Source organism: Cataglyphis hispanica, chromosome 1 (genome assembly GCF_021464435.1).
Source record: "Cataglyphis hispanica isolate Lineage 1 chromosome 1, ULB_Chis1_1.0, whole genome shotgun sequence".
Taxonomy (NCBI): domain Eukaryota; kingdom Metazoa; phylum Arthropoda; class Insecta; order Hymenoptera; family Formicidae; genus Cataglyphis; species Cataglyphis hispanica.
The window spans coordinates 17,144,343-17,164,761 of NC_065954.1; the positions used below are offsets into that span (position 1 = coordinate 17,144,343).

The following is a 20,419-nucleotide window of genomic DNA, read 5'->3' on the forward strand; positions in this document are numbered from 1 at the left end:
ATGTATGTCTCAACGACTTCGCCGAGTTGCTCGAGTATATTCGACTGTCGTGCTCCGAATGCAAAAGCAGATAAATGCTAGTATACGTGTATTTCTACAAGATTATCTCTCCCTTTAATTATCAATTATACATATAGCTAACAGAAAATTAGATAATAAACCATTGAACATATATAGTCTTCAGATAATTTTATAAAATACCAGATCATTTCGAGAAAGAGCACGAAGCGTTATAAATTAAAAATGTTGTTTCTTACATACTCTTGAAAAAAAAATATGCAAAAAAATACGCTCATTAGAATTTATAAAGACTTAAAAATTTATAAAGTTAAATCTTTGTCAAGAGCAGAATTAAGTAGTGACATAGACAAAGCAAATGTAAAATTTGCGATTTAAAATATTTTATCTTGGCGATTTGATTTGCTGTTACGACATCATCGGTCCGTCTGCGCAGTATCCACTTATCCGCGAATATTACGGAACGCGACGCTGCGTTTACGCGAGGAACGCATCGATCCGCGTTGTCGTCAAATACGATTCCATCGGAAAACGATAAAGAGGTACCCCGCGCTCCTGTCATCGTCCCCGTTCGGAAAGCTGCAAATCGATGGGGTGCGTATTTTATTTAAATTCCCGGAAAAGAGCGAGAGAGAGAGGGAGAGACGGGATGCGACGCAAATTTGCAATTTCAAAATATTCCAGCGAGTCTACGAGCGCAAAAGGGAACGCCGGGAAGGGGAGGAGTGGGGGGGGAAGACTGTGAGGGGGGGAAACAGAGGGGATTTAAATCCCCTCGCGTACTCTCGTCCCGACGCAATTGTTATTTTAATTCGACTTTTTGTCATTAGCTCGCCGCTAATTCGGCCGAACTCGCCGCGCTTCCATAATGCTTCCTTATTGCTGTCTCTCTTTTTTTTCTAGTCGATTTCTCTCTTTCTCCTTCTCTCTCTCTCTTTCTCTCTTTTAGTCGCAGTCTCATTAAAACGATGTCAGATCGACGGCCGAGTGCTCAGACGTCTGAAGTACATACAGCTTTCGTCAATTCGAGAGCGGAAAAATTACTTCGTGCTTTACCAGATCAAGGAGTTTTCTTCTCATTTTTCGCTCACCTCGCCGGAAAATGTGCATTTCTCCGATTTGGCAAATTAATTCGCGAAAAGCGGCTTTTTAGAATTACTATTGAGGATCTTATACAAACAAAAATTGTTTATTTCTATGGCATGTAATGTATTTCAATGTGTCGACAATATACAATAGTATCTCACTCTTAATTATAGAAAGCGCAAAATAAATTGAAGAAATAAGAGTGATGCTTAATTAAGAAAGGTGCACAATTTGTAATAGCTTTCTACATAATTATAAAATGTAAATGAAAAGTTTAATGAGTAACTGATGACGTTAATAATTTTCAGTCATAGAAATCAAAATTATAGTCCAATCGATGATACTCCACACAATATAAAATACTTTCTGCTATAATTAAGATATAATAAATAATTATCAAATCAATTGTTTATATCTGAACTCGTCAATTCAACTCTTGAATAATTAAAATGCTTTCTCTCCTGTGTAATAAAATTTTTTTTTGCTTCTAGAATTTTTGTTAAAATCTTAATGATTTCAGTTTTCGTAAATTTGTATTTAATTAAACATTTCATCTTATAAATAATAAAAAGACATAATATAAAAAAAATACAATTATTTTCGTTAATGCTCCATTTATGCTCTAATTTTAAAGTTTCAGTGTATATAGTTATGGACCAATAGATCTCCTTTTTCAATAAGTTTGGAAACGCCTGAAAATCACTATCCCAAGATTTTTCTCTTGTTTAGAAACTTGAAAAAAAAAAAAAGTCCTGGGATCGTGATTTTCGTGTGTTCCAAAACTCATCAAAGGTATCTCGATTTTTTTCTTCACTTGTAACTTTTGTGCGTGACACCGTTCTAATGCAGATTCGAATAAAGATTGCAAAAAGGTGCGAATCAAAGATCAATATGCGCCGATAGCATCTCAATATATCGTAAATACGTGCAGAAGAAGGCCGGGGGTTGTGTTCACCGCAGAAATGAAGAGAAATAATGCATCCCGTCGACGGACAGACAGCGACGCCGACGCGTCGTGGCGACGGGACGGCGGCGGTTACGTTCCTACAAAAGCAATGACGGCGTGCCCAGCGGGCGTGTTGAATATTTCATAGACTAGCCACCATGAGAACCGCGATGGTATTCGATCCGTTTCTCTATAAGCACTCGCTGCCACCCTTCACCCTTAAGCCTTTGGTGCACCGTGCAAAAAAAACACGCTTTTATAAAACACACCCAAAGGTTGTCTGAGTTCGTCAAGTAACTAGATACGTATAATTATATTCAAAAAATTTTGATAAGAAAAGTTTCGTAAAAACAAAATATTTTATAATGAAAATGTAACAAAGGAATATATCATGGTAAGAAAATATTTCGTTTTTAGTAACAGATATTGTTATCATATTATTGCTTGATAAAAAATCTATCGAGTATGTACAAATTAGACGAGGTGATAGTAAATAGTGATTTTGGTGTAGATGCTAGTGACTTTCAGGTAATAGCCATATATAATAGTTCTATACATAGTTTAGGAAACAGGTATATACATGTTGTATATAATAGTCCTCCTGCAGCTCTGTAGCTCTATTTCACGCTGACCGGCATACCGAATGTTCCGAAAAAAATCTTTTTTCTTAAAGTGGTTTAAACGAGAGTTTCTTACACGTGCTGATCAAAATAACGAGTGCTTCTTTTTGTGATGTTTAAATTTAAAGTTTGTATTATCTTGGAATATTGAGGAACATTCAACGAATTGTTTAAATAATATTAAATGATATTAATTATTTAATTTTAAACTATTGCAAATAAATACGAATCACGTGGTCTTAAATGGGACTTTTGGAGACGGCTTTGCATCTTCGCACAAACGTAAGTAATCGAATAGACTTTTGTGATAGATTGTTGATCGTAATGCAATATTTTTCATATGATCAGCCTTTTTCTAAAAATTATTATTAATAATATAAAATTTTATTAATAATAAAAATAACATAGGCCGACAAAAAAAAATTTGTCAAGTAATTCTAATCATGCTGCTGTCTAAATTGCTCCGTTACGTCAGGTTTTAAAGTTATTTTGAATTTTAAAATAAAAAAAGATAAGAAATCAGAAATTTTTTATTTTAAATTTCAAAATAACTGAAAACTGTGATGGAGCAATTTGGACAGCGACATTGTTTTTTGTGATCGAAAATCTATACGAAACACCTACTCTGATTAAAATGACCGTACAAAAAATGTTTTTTCAACGGCCTGTGAAAAAATTTTTGTTAAGTATCAATTATTCTGATTAAAATTACTTAACAAAATCTTTTTCCGACCTGTGTAATTTATAATTTAAATTTCAAGTAAATTAAATTTATTCAAAAAATTATCACTTTTATATCATGGGCTTTGCTACGCTTCTCACCCTCGAACCATGTGTATACCAATAAAGCATGAGTGCACACATACGAGGGTAATGCGCGGAGAACGTAGGCGAACGAAAACGCCCGCTCGTAACGGTACCGAAGTAGTTGTCGGGGAATTTGCAATTCCCATCGGATATTTGGCCGTTCTCGAATTTTGGAAAATTCCATCGCGAAATCCCCGGCGGGCTGGTTAAATCGCGCCACTTGCAATCGATCACGTAACGAAGTAGATAACTTTCAGCGTTTAAGATGCTATTGCAATATGGATTTAAACGATCCGTGAAGTCGATGTATCGTTAGTGTTACGTAATGTAAGATGAAAGGAAAGAAAGATCGAAATCTTTGTAAATAAATAAATAAATAAATAAATATATATATATATATATATATATATATATATATATTTTTTTTTTATTTAAATAAAACCATCATAATTTTTTTATATAAATTGATTTTTTTGTAATATTTGATGTAAAAAAATTATAAGGATAGAATAACCAAAAATTAAATAATTTACGAGATATTTCATAGTTTATATAAAATCATGTCCAATTGAAATATAAAATGTCTCGTAAACTATTCAATTTTTGGTCACCCTACTATTGTAACTTTTTACTCCAAATATTATAAGGAATCAATTTATATAAAAAAGCAGGATTGTTCCATTAAAAAAATTATGCGGAGATATTATTTTTTATAATTTATTTTTCTCACCATCAATATCTTTAATTATATTTGGGAAAGCTATTATTAACTAATAAGAAAATAAAAAATAAAATTATCTCGATAATAATAAAATTCAAATAAAAAATAACTAAAATAAAATTTAGAAATAAAGCAGTTGTTGCAATTAGTTTTGTAACACCATTAAATATTTCTTCATTCTCGTTGATTATTTTTTTTTCTCTCTTTCTAGTTATATTATTTCAGTTAGTCACGTTTTGCTGAGACGGCAGTTTTAGTCAATTCCGAAATACAATCTATTTGATTTGAAAACGTTGCAATTTTAAATCTACTTCTGCATATGACTTTTGAAAGTACAATATAATCTCTATGATGCACATAAAACAAATTTCTTTCTTTGAGAGAGAAAGAGAGAAAAGGAGAGAGAAAAAAAAACACCAGCAGACAATGTTTTTGTTTGCCAGAACAAAAGCAATAGCAATAGTTGGCTTCAAAATAATGCCATATTTCAAGAAATAACTCACACAATGTATTGCATTCTTCTTTCTCACCAGTGAAATTTTTTGAAGCTTTGTTATCAGCAATTTCAGTTTCATAATTTTTAATCATAATTTTCTTGCATAATATTCACATTCTTCTGGAACATGTACGTCAACGCGGCTAATAAAGTGACAAATAGCGAAGTGGGATAATTGATATATATCTGAACTTTGGGAGCATGCAATCATTCGACGAAAAGATTGATAAAATAGTTGTCATAAATTGTTGTCATTAATCCGAGGATAATCAGAGATTATAAAAGCAATTTTTTCCGCGTACATAATAAAAAAAAGTCATATTTTAGAATAAGTAATAGACAAACAATCAAGGAATAGTTTAACTGATATTTTAAATCACACAAAGTAATATTTATATTTTAATTTTAAAACTAATTTATCTTTCCAAAAACTCATTTAAAAAAATTGAGAGATAAATTTTGAAAATACATTTTTGTGATATAAAATATTATTTATTTTTTGCATCTTAAGCATAAAATTTTCTGATTATAAATTTATGATCATATAAAATAAATATAAGTAAATAAAAAATTAAAATTGTCAATGACAAAATTATTAGTTGTTTTAATTCAGCAAAAAATCAACATAGCATTATAATATTTTATATATCATTTATTAAATATCATTTTATATATGATTTGTGAAATAAATGTAAAATATATTATTTAAATAAAATTATTAAAAAAGACTATTGTTTTTATGTGAATAATATAACTGACGAAAAAATCAATTTTATTTAAAAATCTGTATATCACACTCTATTTAATAATATTTTATAATATATAAAGATACTTATATCAATAAACATTTAAACGTGTCAGACTTTTATCATTTGTATTTGATTAAAATAACATAATATTTATAAACGTTTTTCTTTAAAGATTCATATCATTTCAGCGTGTCGCAACCGAAAAAATTCATTTTCCAAACACAATATATTAATCCCACAAACGTGTTCAAAGCTTAAGACGTATCGACATTTTGGACATATCGCCGACGGAAAAACGAAAGAAAGTATCGAACTTTGATGATCGACATCGCGAGCTGTGTTCCCGGCTACGGAATATCAGATGCATTCGAAAACGTAGCATAATTCATCCTGCATTTCGACGCATGATTTGTTATCCGTTTACGGTGCACAATTCGCGCGGGCGCACAAATCGTCGCTGTCGAAATAAATTTTCCTCAATCAAAAGCCAATCGATTCTGTTATGTTAAAATATTGTGTATACATTGTACGATTCAGATTACTATGTATAGATGTCAAAAACAAGATAAAATTTTTTTTTCCAAACGCGTCATTTAAAAAACAGATACCGATTGGGACGAGTCAAATTACCGAATGCAAGAATATTCAAAATTAATATAAAAATAATTTATATGAAATTTAAAATAAAAATCTAAAATTTGGTGACGAGGGAGAATTAAAAGATACGTTGGAGATGCCAGTTAAATTCGCTACGGCTCTGCGTTCTCGTTCTTGCCTGAGCAAAATATTTTCAATTTATGACCCTTCTAAGATCACAAACAAGTATACCTAGAATATAAAACTTATCATTTAGTATTTCCTTTGTAATACGTAATGATATTTTTCTCGTTCTTCATAAATTTCAATATTATTATATAATATAATATAACAGTAAGATAAAGAAATGTCTAATCTGCAAACTTTTTATAAGGTAAAAGATATATATATATATATATATATATATATATATATATATATATATATATAATATAATCCATTTTATAAGATTTACAAATAAATAAAAGCGTTATTAATAACTGTATTTTTAGAAATTTGCAATCCACAAAAAAGACAGACTTTCATTCCAGAGAGTAAACAATACTATCATTGGTAAAAAATGTCCAAGTAATTATATAAATCTTGGAAACTTGATTTTGAGCGCATTTACAAATAGACCGAAATTCATTGGCCAGGTAACACATTATAATAATAATAAGATTTGTTTGACATGATGTTTAACATGATAGTAATTTAATATATGGATGTAGAAAAGAGGCGTTCATTAATTAAGAAAGCAAAATTATGGTATTCTAGATAAGATCTAGATAAGAAATTATGATCTTCGAGATAAGATGCATATTTAGTATATCATTTAATATAAATACAATTAATATATTTTTCGCAGATAGATGCGGAAACGGGAGAAGAAATTACATTCCATCAGATGAGGGAGGAAAGTGTGAAGTTAGCATTATGGCTAAAAAAACGAGGTATTAAAAAAGAGGACAGAGTAACGATATGCACATGCAATCAAATGCTCGCCTACGTGCCGTTTTTGGCATGCATTTATCTCAACCTTGTTGTATTTCCTTGGGACACCGTTTATATAAAAAGTATAGTCTTTTATGACATATATTTCTATATATGTGTCTCTTCTGTATACTCAATAAAAAATATTTTTTTCAGACATTATGAGAACTCTTTATTTTTTAATGGAATCTAAGCCAGACGTAATCTTTATTGACGATGAAATTATTGCGGAATTCGAAATGGCTTTAATAATTGCACGACTACACGACAAGATGCGAATTTTTCCAAAAATAATAATTCTTGATAAGAAATCTGGCCTAACAAAAGGATATGACTCTCTCGGTTCAATTTTGAACAGCGAGTTTGATCAATTTGATATCGATATGTTTACGTGCGCAAAACATAGTGAAAAGGAAAGAATAATAACAATGTATTCTTCGAATACGGCCAATTATCCTGGCGAGGCGTACATTTGTTACGGAGCGTTCTTGGCTCCATCGAACAACCAAACACCAGTTATGAAATCGGACGACATTGGCCTTTGGTACGAATCTCTAAATTGGACTCACAGTCTGCTATTGACTATTCGTTGTATACTTTATTATGTGACAGCGATCAAAGCATCCACGTTCAGTCACGAAAATTTATGCCAAATAGTAGATAAATATAAGGTAATGTAAAAATATACAAAAATAGAAATAAAATATATATATCTTTCCTTTTCTTTACTTAATAAACTTACTTAGTAAAAGCATTAAAAAATTTACTCAATCGTATTTTCAGGTAACGTGGGTGTTTCTTAAAACCAATATGTGCAATAAATTATCTGATACCAATATCTTTAAAAAATATAAACTCTTTTCCTTAAAAAAAGTGCTATTTGGTGATACAGCAATTAGACGCGACATTCATGAAAATCTTATCAAATCGTTACCGAACGCATCTATCATTCAAGTATATTGTGCGTAAATTTTGTTACAAATTGTAATCAATATTTAATAATATAATATCTAAAATTAATAATTTTTGGATTATTTCAGGTCTTTCGGAAACAGGTGTGATCGCTTATCAACGACATACCGGTAAGATCGGATCCAGTGGTCACGTGAGTAATAATATTCAATTAATGTTTATTAATTCAAAAACAAGACAACCTGTCGGTCCATATACACATGGCGAAATCTGGTGCCAAAGTCCAATCAAGTTGGGAGGTTTTGACAGAGTAAAAAAGTTACAGAGTAAATACGACGCGAAACGTTCGTGTGAAGGTTCGTTACGACTCTTTTTAATCGATCTCATAATTATTATTTTTAAAATAGTTTATAAAATTCAATAATTATGCAAATTATTAACGAAACAAATGACGTATATTTCTTAGGATGGTATTATACCGGAGACGTGGGCTACTTTAACGAAAACGGTGAGATTTTTGTCATCGGTAAATTGAGAGATATTATTCAATTTGATGGTAGTAGTATTGTGCCGACAAAAATCGAGGATGTATTACAACGTCATCCAGCTGTATCTGAAGCTGCCGTGGTTGGTATAAAGGATGAAGTCGTCGGCCAGCTTCCAACGGCATTTGTTACAAAAATGCCAGGAGCAAAGGTTTAAAAGTTGTTTGCTTCTCATTAAGTCGAATAAATTTGTTTATGGAAAGTTCATGTCATTGTGTCTTATAGATAACGAAAGAAGAGTTGATGGAATATGTGGAAGATAATATGGCTGGATATTATGTCCTTCGTGGGGGACTGCGCTTCCTTAAAAGCAAAATGCCATATCTTCCCAATGGAAGAATCGATCGATTGAGGGTTAAACATATGCCATGTGAAAGTGATGAAGATGAAGATTACGATGAAGATTACGAGTAAGCCTTACATTTTATGATTATCAAAAGTATACATCACATATCAATTAGCAATAAGATATATAAAATGTTAATTATTTATTACAAAAATTTATGTGTCATTTAATTATATTATCAAAACTTCAAATTTAAATTAAATTTAAAATTCTATTAAATTTTATTTAATTAACCATAATAAAATTAATCAAAAAATGTATATTGTTATTTGTTCGTTCTCCGATTCATAAAGAGCAGTTCCTTTATAAAGTTTTATTTTTTATTTAATAAAATATATTATATATATTATATATAAATATAATATATTATATATGTAAATATAATATGTTATAAATATAATATATTTATTTAATAAAAAAATATACTTTTAAAAGAGCCTGTATAATATTAGAATACATAATATTAAAATAATAAATCTCTAAACTGCATTTTAAGACGTAATTTTATATGCAAATAAAAAACTACATATAAAAAATAGAAAAATATATTTGTCGTTGAGTTTTATTAGCACATAATATTTTATACAGCATATTTTTGAGTAATAGCATAAATTATGATTTACAACGTGATATATTTGATAATAAAAAGATTTTTTATTATATAAATAAAATTATTAAGAAAATATATTGTACATATCTGTGCAAATCAATAAAGAAATATAATGTATTCAGCACATATATACACATAAATTTTAAATGTAAAACTAGTAAATAATAGATGTATGCTAAATGTAAATAAAAGATGAAATTTGAACATAAGAAAAATAAAAAAGCAATATAAAATAATTGTCTTGTAATTCTTTTAATTAATTTTTGTGCCCACATTTTCCATCGTATAGAAATGAATGGCCTAGGACTTTCATATAAAATATTAGAAATTTCTTTGCTGCTAATATGTAGTAATTTTATGTCAATAAAAAAGCGCAAAGTATATTGTTGTAAATAACAATAAAAAAATTTTCTATTTATGAAAAAAGGCTAAATAAAGAAATCGAATATCAGAATATATTGTATGATACAAATGGGAAAGATAGAAGAATTTCAAAATAAAAAAAAGGACACGATAACACAGACTTACGCGCTGTTTACGTTTACATAAAACTTTCTCTCTCTCTCTCTCTCTCTCTCTCTATATATATATATATATATATATATATATATATATATATACATATGTATATATTATTTAATCCACAAAATTGCATAATAACTTTCATAAATTATTTTGATTGTGAGGTAAACAAATTCTTACAAAGTAATTTAATGAAGTAGAAATATCGAAGTTAAAAACTGATATCTTGTTAATGAATTAATTTATTAATAAAATGAAAGAATAATATGGATAATAAATAATAAAAGTAAAATAATTAATATGTGATAATCATGTGAAATTAAAACTGAATGTAAGAGTGGAAAGATATAATATGTATATCTATTTTAAGATTTATATTGTAAAAATAATTTTATATTAAAATATTGTAAAAATAATTTTAATTTATATTGTAAAAATGTATAAATAATAGAAAAGTATTATTAATATTTTTATATATTTGTTTTTCAAAATTTTCCTGTTTTTTTAGAATTTATCACCATTCAAAATAATAAAAAAATATTTTGGTAAGTGAAGAGAATCCATTTAATGAACTAAAACCTGTAAATGTTGGAATTTTATATTCGCTATTCATTCGTTTAGTTTATACCATAATAAGTCAACGTCGCTGTTCATGTTAAGTCAATCGGTTTCTCTACAATACAACTTGCAAAGGCGGTGCCGTTTAAAGTTTAACGCTCTATCGCAAGTTTTTGCGAGCGGATTCAGCGAGCAAGCTCACTATTATCCGCCAAGTTTCAGCTCGGTCGGATGTCTTCCTGCGGATTTACATGTTCAATTCGTCCACGTGCTCTAAAAGCAACAGTCGGCTTTGCATAGGTTCCAGGCTAGAGAAAAAGAGAAGAAGGAGATGATAGCGATGGTCACAAAGCCGGACGAGAACTCTGATGTAAACGCGTAAATTTCGCACGAAACGAAGCGAACTTTCGCGACTGGCCGGTCGGCCGGACCAGTCATAAATATTCTCGGACAAAATTAAGGCGATAAATTCGCAAACTTTCTCGATCGCCAGTGTTTTAACGGCCGCGACGAGTCTTAAACGGTGTCGAGTCGCCGCGAATAGCATGCAGCGACTTTTGATCGAAGGCTACAAAAGTATAGCAATTGTATGTAAAACGTGTCGTCACACGTGCTACTATATATTCTACATTTTATTCTACGATAAATTGTTTGACATAAATTCAGATTTTCGATGAAAAAAAGTTTCATACAAGATGATTTAACTTTTTAATATTCAAATTCATAAATACATCAATAATTAAATTCGTCAAAAAAAAAAAAAGAAAAAAGATCAGATTTTTATTTGCGATCGCTTTTGAATTTTACTAATCTTGATTTAGAAACAATTATGAGCTCTATATTTTAAATAGAAAAAAATTTATTAATCGCAAACTATTATTCATTACATTTTAATAAAAAAATAATTTATTTTAAATTTGTCAAAAATTCGTTAAAATTAAAAGTTATCGTTAAATCTTGCGTATGACATATTCAAGAATCTCTTTTAGCTAACATAAGCACGTAGAACATGCATATTAGATATAATTGTATTTAGATAACACCCTCTTTCTTTCTTCCCCTTCGAGAGCATGTTATCATCACACTACTAAAAGAAGAATCTCCGTCCCAAGAATATACTTCGTGGATAACAGATTTTAATAATATTAAAACATGAAAAGGCTTTTCCGAGAACAAGCGAGTAAGATTGCGAGGACACGTGGCGAGGAGTAGTTGATATTTTTCTGAAAGTAAATGTGGTTTCGACCGTCGATCGTTCCCTCGAAAAGGGAGTCTTGACTAAATCGTCGAGAAAGCGCGATTTCCGCGCTTATCGACAGCAAGGCGCAATTCCGATACATGCTCCAATCGCGAGCACTTTGATACGGAGTATTGCAAGCGAATCGATAGGTCACGAGCCGTTGATAGCCGGTGTTGCTCACAAGGGATTCAACGAGCAGGAGTCTTCTTCCGATCGGCAGCTTGTGCTCTCGCGTCGCCTTTACAAAAGAATAAATCGAACGACTTTTATAGTTGAAAACAGACAAAAACTAGCTTCTTTTCAAGTTAAAGGTGTTTCAAGAATTCTAAAATGTTTTGAAAATACTTGTAGAACAACAGATAAAGTTGCTTTATTTTGTAGCAATCAGTTATTTTACTCTACTACATATGTATAATTTAAAAAATTTGTATAAAATAAAAATATAATACAAAATTGAAAATAAATAATATATTGAGATTAAGCATTAAAATTAACAAATAATTAGAAATGTGTTATGTAATAAAAATAATATATTTTTTATATAATGAGAGACTGCATGTTGATATAAATAATTAACACCTCAATCTTTTTAATTATTAATAATTTAAACATTTTTTAGTATTTTGATGTCATAATAAATAAAAATATTTATCAACAAATCTATTTTTAAGATAATAAGCTCTTAAAATCTTTGATTTTTACTAGGCTATCATACGTGTGTGAAATTTAGCAGAAATTGAGTAATATTTCGCAATTAGTAGGCGGAAGAACATTTAAAAATATCGATTAGCGACATCAATTTTGATTTGATTAATAATAAATAACGTGAAAGCCGGAGTGGAAAGAGTTTCGACCATGTGATAGCGACAAAAATGTACGAGAATGCAATCGGTGCTATAATGTATGTAGTACGAGCGAGCTAGTTTCGTCTGGCAGTCTGATAGTCCTCGGAAATGCCGATCCAATTAAGCAACGCATCGCGTTCATTCATCGCCAATTTCCGCGAATTAAACTACAGATCACTATATAATAGCACGCGTTTCGCGATCATTTCGATACAACTTGATGCCGTAAATCAACACTTCACATAAAGATATATATCCGCAATGCTTAAGAGAGAATGTTCTATATAAAAAACAAGATAAAATAAAAATTTAAAAACTTAATATATTTTATATATGTGTTCGTATATTAAAAAAAAAAAGTCACGATATGTTTGAAATAAAAAATAAAAGAAAAAAAAATACTAAATCCAAATAGAAATAGATAGGTAATAATGTACATAGGTAGTAAGGTAGTAATGTATAATTATGATAAATGTATATAGTTAATGAATTATGCAAATAAAAAAATGAATTATAAAAAAAAATAATCAAAATGATTGAAGTCCTTGTTATTTTCGAGCAAACTTTGTCTTATTCAAAAAAGTCACTTTTACGTCACGTTAGTGTATTATCGTTAGGAAAATTTTAAATTAATTCTTTCATAGAGATATTTAACATCAACAATAAAAATTTGTCGAATAATGTCTCTCCATTAAATTTTCATCAGTGTGATACTTATTTCACAATTTTTCACAAACTACAAGACTTTTTAGCCAGGCAAACACTCGCAGCCTGCAGATAGCCGATATAACGCAATGCTACCGCACTTCGCGAGCGCGTTCAATATTAATAATTCTTATCTTTTCATCCGATATCGCCTAAGAGAGAAACTCTCTCGAGCTACAAGGACGACGATGCTCAAGAATATTTCTGCATACTTCCTATCAAGAATTCCATTCCCTCTCTTTTTCTCTCTCAAACTCTCCTTTCTCGGAATACATTCAAGGGTGCAGGGTGACTCTCGGCGTGTGCGAACGGAATTTACGGAGAAAACAGAGTAGAATATTTAAGACGGCGTGCAACAAAAGGAGAAGCGCGGGTAAAATTTCTCAGAGATGGAACGCGATGATGAAAAGAGGGAAAGTGTGAGAGGGATGCATTAGAAGGGAAGAAAGGGTAGGTCATCGGTAGGTCGATGGCGAAGACACAGATAGCCGACAGGCAAAGAAAAAGGGTTTTCTTTCTGCTCCCTTCGCACAAGATAGTCTCTTTTTCCTTTGGCGAAACAAGATTGACTCGCACCTCGTTAGAGAATCATTACGCTTACATTACTACTTCCGACCGATAAAACTCGCCATTTTCTTTGAGGTTCTCTTTTCATTTTCCATCATTCCCGCTACGATTGATATAAACTCTCAGATCTACTTTTACAGAATAAGCATGATATAATAAAGTGATCTCACATGATTTTTAACAATCATATTGCCTGTTAAAATAAAGAAAAATCAATAAATTAAAGCGTTATTCTCTTCTATATCCTTGAATTTCATCAATAAAATTTAAGATAAATTACATTTTTTGAAAATAAGAAATTTATTTAATATACATTTTAAAATTTGCTCCCTAAATTTCTTTGCTATAAATAAAAAATAATAAAGCAATGTCTGACAGTTGCGCATCTTTCTCCTGTTTCTTTTCAGAGAATTCTCTTTTGGAATTGTCTCTTCTTCTATTTATATCATCTTCGCATGTTCGACAAGAAAGAAATTTCATCACATTTTTCTCATCATCTCTTTCTCTAAGGCTTGCAATTTTCAACTCTTCTTTTATTTCTTCATTGAACAACTTAATTTTCTTTCAAAAATTTTCTCGTGTTTCCATTATATTCTGATGCGTAATTAAATATATTATCTACAACATAGTTCTATATGCTAATTTGTCCATTTAATCGCTACGACACAATATATGACAATGATACGTTTGCACTTATGACGCCGGCGAGTCTCCTAATTACCTCTCCTATTTAGGCGAATTTCTCGTTATATTCAGTGCTTCTCTCTCTCTCTCTCTCTCTCTCTCTCTCTCGGTGTACCTTCTGATGGGTAACTTGTCCGTGACGATGGTGAAGAGATATGTATGTATACGGCGCATCACGTAATTCAAATTGCGAAAGCAGCTGACAAGCTTATTACTCCAAAGCGCTAAGCTTGAACGAAATATTGCAAAGTGAAGCATTCAGACTAAGTCTGTCTTTCGACTGTGCACACATACATTGTGATCAACCATTTTATAATTTTATATTAATAAGTTATTTTGCAATCAAAATTTAGAGAGCATATATTCTTGTCAAAAGTGTAAAAACACTCATATTTAAATTAAAAAAATTAATTATAAAAATATTACGTTCTTTCATAAGTTTTTAATAAAAGAAGGTTTCTCTTTAAAATAAAACTTTTCAAAATAGATATTAAAAAAATAATATAAAACTACTTAAGATTAAGAAATATAAATTTTTTAGTGCGTTGGCGAAAGAGGCGTTAAACTGATATTCTTCGCACAACTTATCTTTCGGCAAACGTTTCTTTTCATCTCGCACGTCGGGATTTGTGTTCGGTCTCGTTATCGGACGTCCCTCGCAGATTTAACGGCACCGCTCTTGTTCAGTGTAGTGCTCAGTGTCTCTCGTGATACAGAGTATTTTCTTGGATCTCTTTTGCCGGGCTGAGAGAACTTAGCGTAGGGAGGATAAGTGAGTAAGTCTTATCAGCTGCGCCGGACAGCGCCACAATGACGGCGTTGGATCGTGCCGCCTCCTCTCTCGGTTCGTCGTCGAAAGATTTACCCGAGTATCAGCCTCGAATTGTGACGGAATCCTCTCGCTCTTTCTCTTTCTCAAGGACTGAGAATTACTCGGTCCCTTTTACCTCTCCGTGGTTTTACTTCTACAGTTTGCTCGTCTAGATTTACAACTCCCGTTCTTGTAACAAGAGCGAGAGACTCCTTGGCAAAATGCGAACTTAACCGATGGTATCGATAGAGGTATAGACAATTCTTATCGTTTGTGCAATTACCATGGTTGAATCGAAAACCGTCGATAATTTTGAAAAAATATAATTTCCTACGCGGCGATTATATCTTCTTTATAAATAATTATATGTTTTTAGAGAGAAATTATTATATATGTAATTAAAAATATTACTATGTATATAAAAGTACTCTGTTTATTCATCTACTGTTTATAAAGAAACGCGCTGTTTCTTATCAATAAGTTTTTGCAAAATATGCGATGACTGTTGTTCCTTTAGCTCCTCTCCTACCCTTTCAACTTGGCTCCTGCGCATTTTTTCTTGTTCAAAAAATTAAAATCGACCTTGACAATCATTTTCAAAAAAAAAAAAAAAAAAATATTAAGGAAAATTCGTTATAGCACCTATATATGCACTATTCAAAAAACAGAAAATCGCTATAAAGATCGAATACCCCAGTCAAGCCATCATAAAATTAAGAATGATAATGTCATGCTCATAATGTGAAAGAGTTGCTAAAGAATCCCACTACGTAGTGCCATAAAGCAAATCCCACGCTCCATTGCATTCGGGCACTTTTTTTAAAGTTCGGTTACTTCGTGGACAGCCCTCGTATCTTTATAAATTTATTATAATATAGAAATGTGTGACACAATTAAATATAGAAATATATACACAAATGTCAATTATATATTTTATTTCAATTCAAAACATTTGTTTCTCTAATTGTCTTAACATCCTACAAATATTTTTTTTACAAATATTGTACGATGCTCAAACGATAAGTATTATTTTAGGGGAACGTTACTAATGCAATTCATCTCACGTTGGAACTCGCATCCAATACACGAGCTAGTTTGCGGTACTTGGCGAAGAAGATACGCGGCGACGAAGGAGAAAGAGAGGAAGAGAAAAGAGAAATCCTTCGACGGAACTTGTTAATAAAACTTTATACGTCGCTGCCACGTAAGTAGCGCTATTTCGGACGTTAATGCTCGCATGAAATATCCCAACGAATTTACTTTTCCTTCTCTTCCATTATCTGTCGTGCGGTACCGACAAAATTCAAACGATTACAAACCGCTTTGCTCGTTTCTCTATCTTCTCGGGAAATTTTCCGAGCAAAAAATCTCAAAGATCTCAAACTCTTCATTTATAATTTTTGAATATATTTCAACTTCTTTTTGCGAACGCATTTCTTCTTTATTTTCCTCAATATTTTCTTATTTTTCCTATGTATAATTAACATTGTTACAATTTAGATGCGTTTTCTCTTATATATGATCCTCTAAACCTTTTAAAAGAATATATATTTCAAATTATGCATTGATATATTCAATTCTCCTTCTCGTAATGTTAACTCTGACATTACATCCTCTCAATAAAGACACATAAGCTCTCGCAAATAGTTTCTGGTTTGCGCTCGGCGAAAGTATGGCCGATTATTTCGCCGCAGTTAGGCGAATATCGATCGTTGCAAGTCATTTACAAGCGAGCGACTCGCGTGTAAGGTAAGGTAAGGTACAAGAGCAAATAGAATTTACGAAGCTGCGGCATTAGGGCGAAACGAGCGAGCGACTTCGACTTCGCATAATGCGATGCCCGCCCCTCTCTCAAGAGCGGCGGGTCTCGCGAGGAACTTGGAGAGGATCGAGCGAAATTTGAATAAAAATACCGTCTCGCGACCGGCCCCGGCCGTCCGAGATCCTCCCGGGAGGCAAAATAAAACTTGACGTTAGGAGGGACGAGCCGCGTGGAGTAAAGGGGGAGCACGGGACACCGAACGACGGGAATACGCGTCGAGTAATAGCTAGATTTTCCGATACACGATACTAGATTCCGGATCACGTATTTTCTACCTACTTGACTATTCCTTCTCCGAACATCGGCCCGATACTCTTCGACCCTCTTCGAGCGAGACCGTGCGAATTTCTCGCCGTCGCCCCTTCGCGTGTTTAGATCGCCTAAATGCGAATAGCGAGTCTTACTGCGAGGCAAGATCGTAAATTCTACAACCTCGTACAAATATAAAACAAAACGCATAATTGGATAACATTAGTTTTTATAGTATTTTATGGCTGCGATACATCTATTTTTATATAAGGATTGATTTTACAGATTTGGAGAAGTTTATATGAGTTCTAATTTAACAAACTTCATCATATAATAAAATTTTAAACTCAGTTATTTAATAAAAGTAATAAAATCTTAATAAAATAAATTTTACTTCAAATTAATCGAAGAGTAAAAATAACATTATCTTATAAATATAATACTTAAAAACAATAATAAGATATAAAATGCACATTGATAGATGTCTTTGTTTTTGCTCACTCAATTCCTTTCCTAGAAAACAAAATTCATGTATAAAACTCATATCAATTTATAAAAAATTTTGTACACGAGATATTTAACATTTAATATTCTCTTATAAATTTTCCTCTAATTAAAATTATTTATTTTGTTAAAATAAAAATTATGTGGAAAATTATGTGGAAAAATAATTCTCATTAAATGATATCCTGTAAATGAATGGCCGCATTTACTTCTCAGCAAAACGTTGAAGTAATATCCGTAAAACCGACGCTACAATACAGAACTGTAGGAATTCCAGAATACCAAGCCGGCGGACATTGTCTGCGAAAACAAGTGGGTACTCGCTACGAATACCTCGTCGATAACGGTGTCGAGTACGAATATCGAGAGCTTTATTAGACGTCGAGGCTCGCGCAAATATCCAATTTCGTCGACGGATGCCATAGCGATGTCGCTCTATTTTAGACCAGCGCCGTATTACAGCTTTAACGATACGGCGTTCCGTTGTGGTGCTGCGTTTCTCGCATCCTGATGTTACGCCTCGTAAATAACGGGGCCACCGTCTTCCGTCCGTCCGCGACGCGACTAAACGTCTGTTAACTCGCCAATCCCACTCTCATCCTTTCTCACCGCATGTTTGTCAGATAAACAGAGAGAGAGAGAGAGAAAATATCTTCATATCTCTCGTCCTTCCTCACCGCATGTTTATCAGATACACAGAGAGAGGGAAAGAGAGAGAGAGAGAGAGAGAAAATACTAAATTATAGCTATTTAACGATTGCAGTTGGCCGCTTATTCTGTAACGCCGGTTACAAAATACATACAATTTTTTTAGGTTTTGCGCCGAAACTATTTCTATAAAACCTATCAAGAACTACTTGAAGTGTAAACGGAATTCTTGATAAAACTTTCGGTTTTTGAATATAAGATGCTAACTTTACATCGATTTCTGTAATTCTCTTTGCAACAAAATTAAGATGATGATGATGATGATGATATAGAATTGATTTTTATATCTTTTTATATTTAATTAAAATCAATCTTTTTCGATAAAAATAATAAATAAATCTCGAATAAATTTAAACAAGATTTTTTTCTCAAAAAACATTTGCTAATATAAAAATTTAATATTAAAAATTATAAAAATTATAAAATGATAAATTTAATTTAAAAAGTGCAAAAATGATTCACTAGTAGTTTATTTTATAATCTATTTTAAGTAGAGTGATCTTTAATAAAGATTTAATTTAAATTAGAATTATTACGATAACACACAGAATTTAAAAAATCTATAAGTTAATTTTTACTTGATAGGTACATTCAAAACTTAACATAAGTATATTCTTAATACACAACAAATAGTAAAAACATAATTGATATTCTGTTTGAAATAAACTAGTCACTTATAAAACTTTAATTTCTGCACCTGAATTGTTTTAACAAACTGTGCAACTCTGTCAAATTTTTTATTAAGAAAAGTGCAGCTACAGATTTAAAAAATTTCATATACTAATTTTTCCTTTGCTTTTCGCTTATTCTATCTAAAAGGCACGTTCCAGTTAATATTCGAAACATCTTTCTCACACGTTACTCTAACTCCCAACGAGATTGCGAGGGGCTCATGCGATAGCTTAAAGACACCCTCTTGATCGTTGTCTTTCGGAATTTCTCGGTCGTTCACGAGGACACGAACATGAGGATGAGCGACCGAACGACGCTTTATCGCGAATCGAGCCGAGCTGTCGGAGTTTATATCCTGATCGCGTCGGGAGCAAGATCCACGTAGCGGACATAACGGTATTACGACGAGACCGAGAGAGAGAGAGAGAGAGAGAGAGAGAGTATCACACACCTGCGGGAGAAGCGCCTTCCTTTCCCTCTTTTCGCATGCCGTCCGAGAAACGAAACGACCCGGCGAGAGGAGAAACGGCCGTTCGCGCAGCCTTATCACGTGCGAAATCCCTCTACTGGACTCATCTCACGTGTCTGACCGTACAGCTGCCTGCTCTACTTGCGCGTCCCCTCGGCGCACCGATGGTTTATCTCCAGACTGACGTAAATCCGAATTTCACAAATGTTCGTGTAACACGGTAATGCGAGACGGTCGTGACCTATTTTGGGAAAGAGGTCCTAAATAAAGTATTCGTTAAAATTTCTTAATTTTATTTTGAAAAAAAAAAAAAAAATTACATAGGAATTATTAGAGGCGTTTTTACATCGGATTGTGACAAATAGTATGACTGCGACGAATTTGTGCTAATTACGAGGCTGTGATATCAATTTAGCGAATGGGCAAGATATCGAATGGACTGCATAGGTGTATTATCGACGTGCAGAAGAAATGTATGAGCGTGGGCGGTAAAATTGCGCGGGTAAACAACGCGAGGCGCGTTTTTTACACGACCTAATTTCACGACTAAATTTCGCCTACGTAGTCTCGCTGCAGAACGCAATCGCAACGCGATTCGCGTGTCGATAAACAGAATTAATGACGCAATAAATCGAACC

The 20,419-nt window shown here is 32.0% G+C and overlaps 2 protein-coding genes across 3 annotated transcripts in view; one reads left to right on the plus strand and one right to left on the minus strand.

Moving 5' to 3' along the window:
• Positions 1-20,419, minus strand: part of LOC126858986 (outer mitochondrial transmembrane helix translocase-like) — a 96,242-nt gene that overhangs the window by 19,457 nt on the left and 56,366 nt on the right. The window lies entirely within an intron of this gene.
• LOC126858634 (luciferin 4-monooxygenase-like) lies at positions 2,699-9,105 on the plus strand. Of its 2 annotated transcripts, none has more exons than XM_050609144.1 (8): positions 2,699-2,952; positions 6,532-6,675; positions 6,888-7,095; positions 7,169-7,683; positions 7,796-7,973; positions 8,053-8,280; positions 8,391-8,620; positions 8,695-9,105. In XM_050609144.1, the coding sequence occupies exons 1-8, from the start codon at positions 2,914-2,916 to the stop codon at positions 8,881-8,883; spliced, it is 1,731 nt and encodes a 576-aa protein (XP_050465101.1). In that variant the 5' UTR covers positions 2,699-2,913; the 3' UTR covers positions 8,884-9,105. The 2 variants fall into 2 exon arrangements, with proteins under 2 accessions (XP_050465101.1, XP_050465129.1); XM_050609172.1 differs by lacking the exon at positions 2,699-2,952 and adding an exon at positions 6,278-6,413.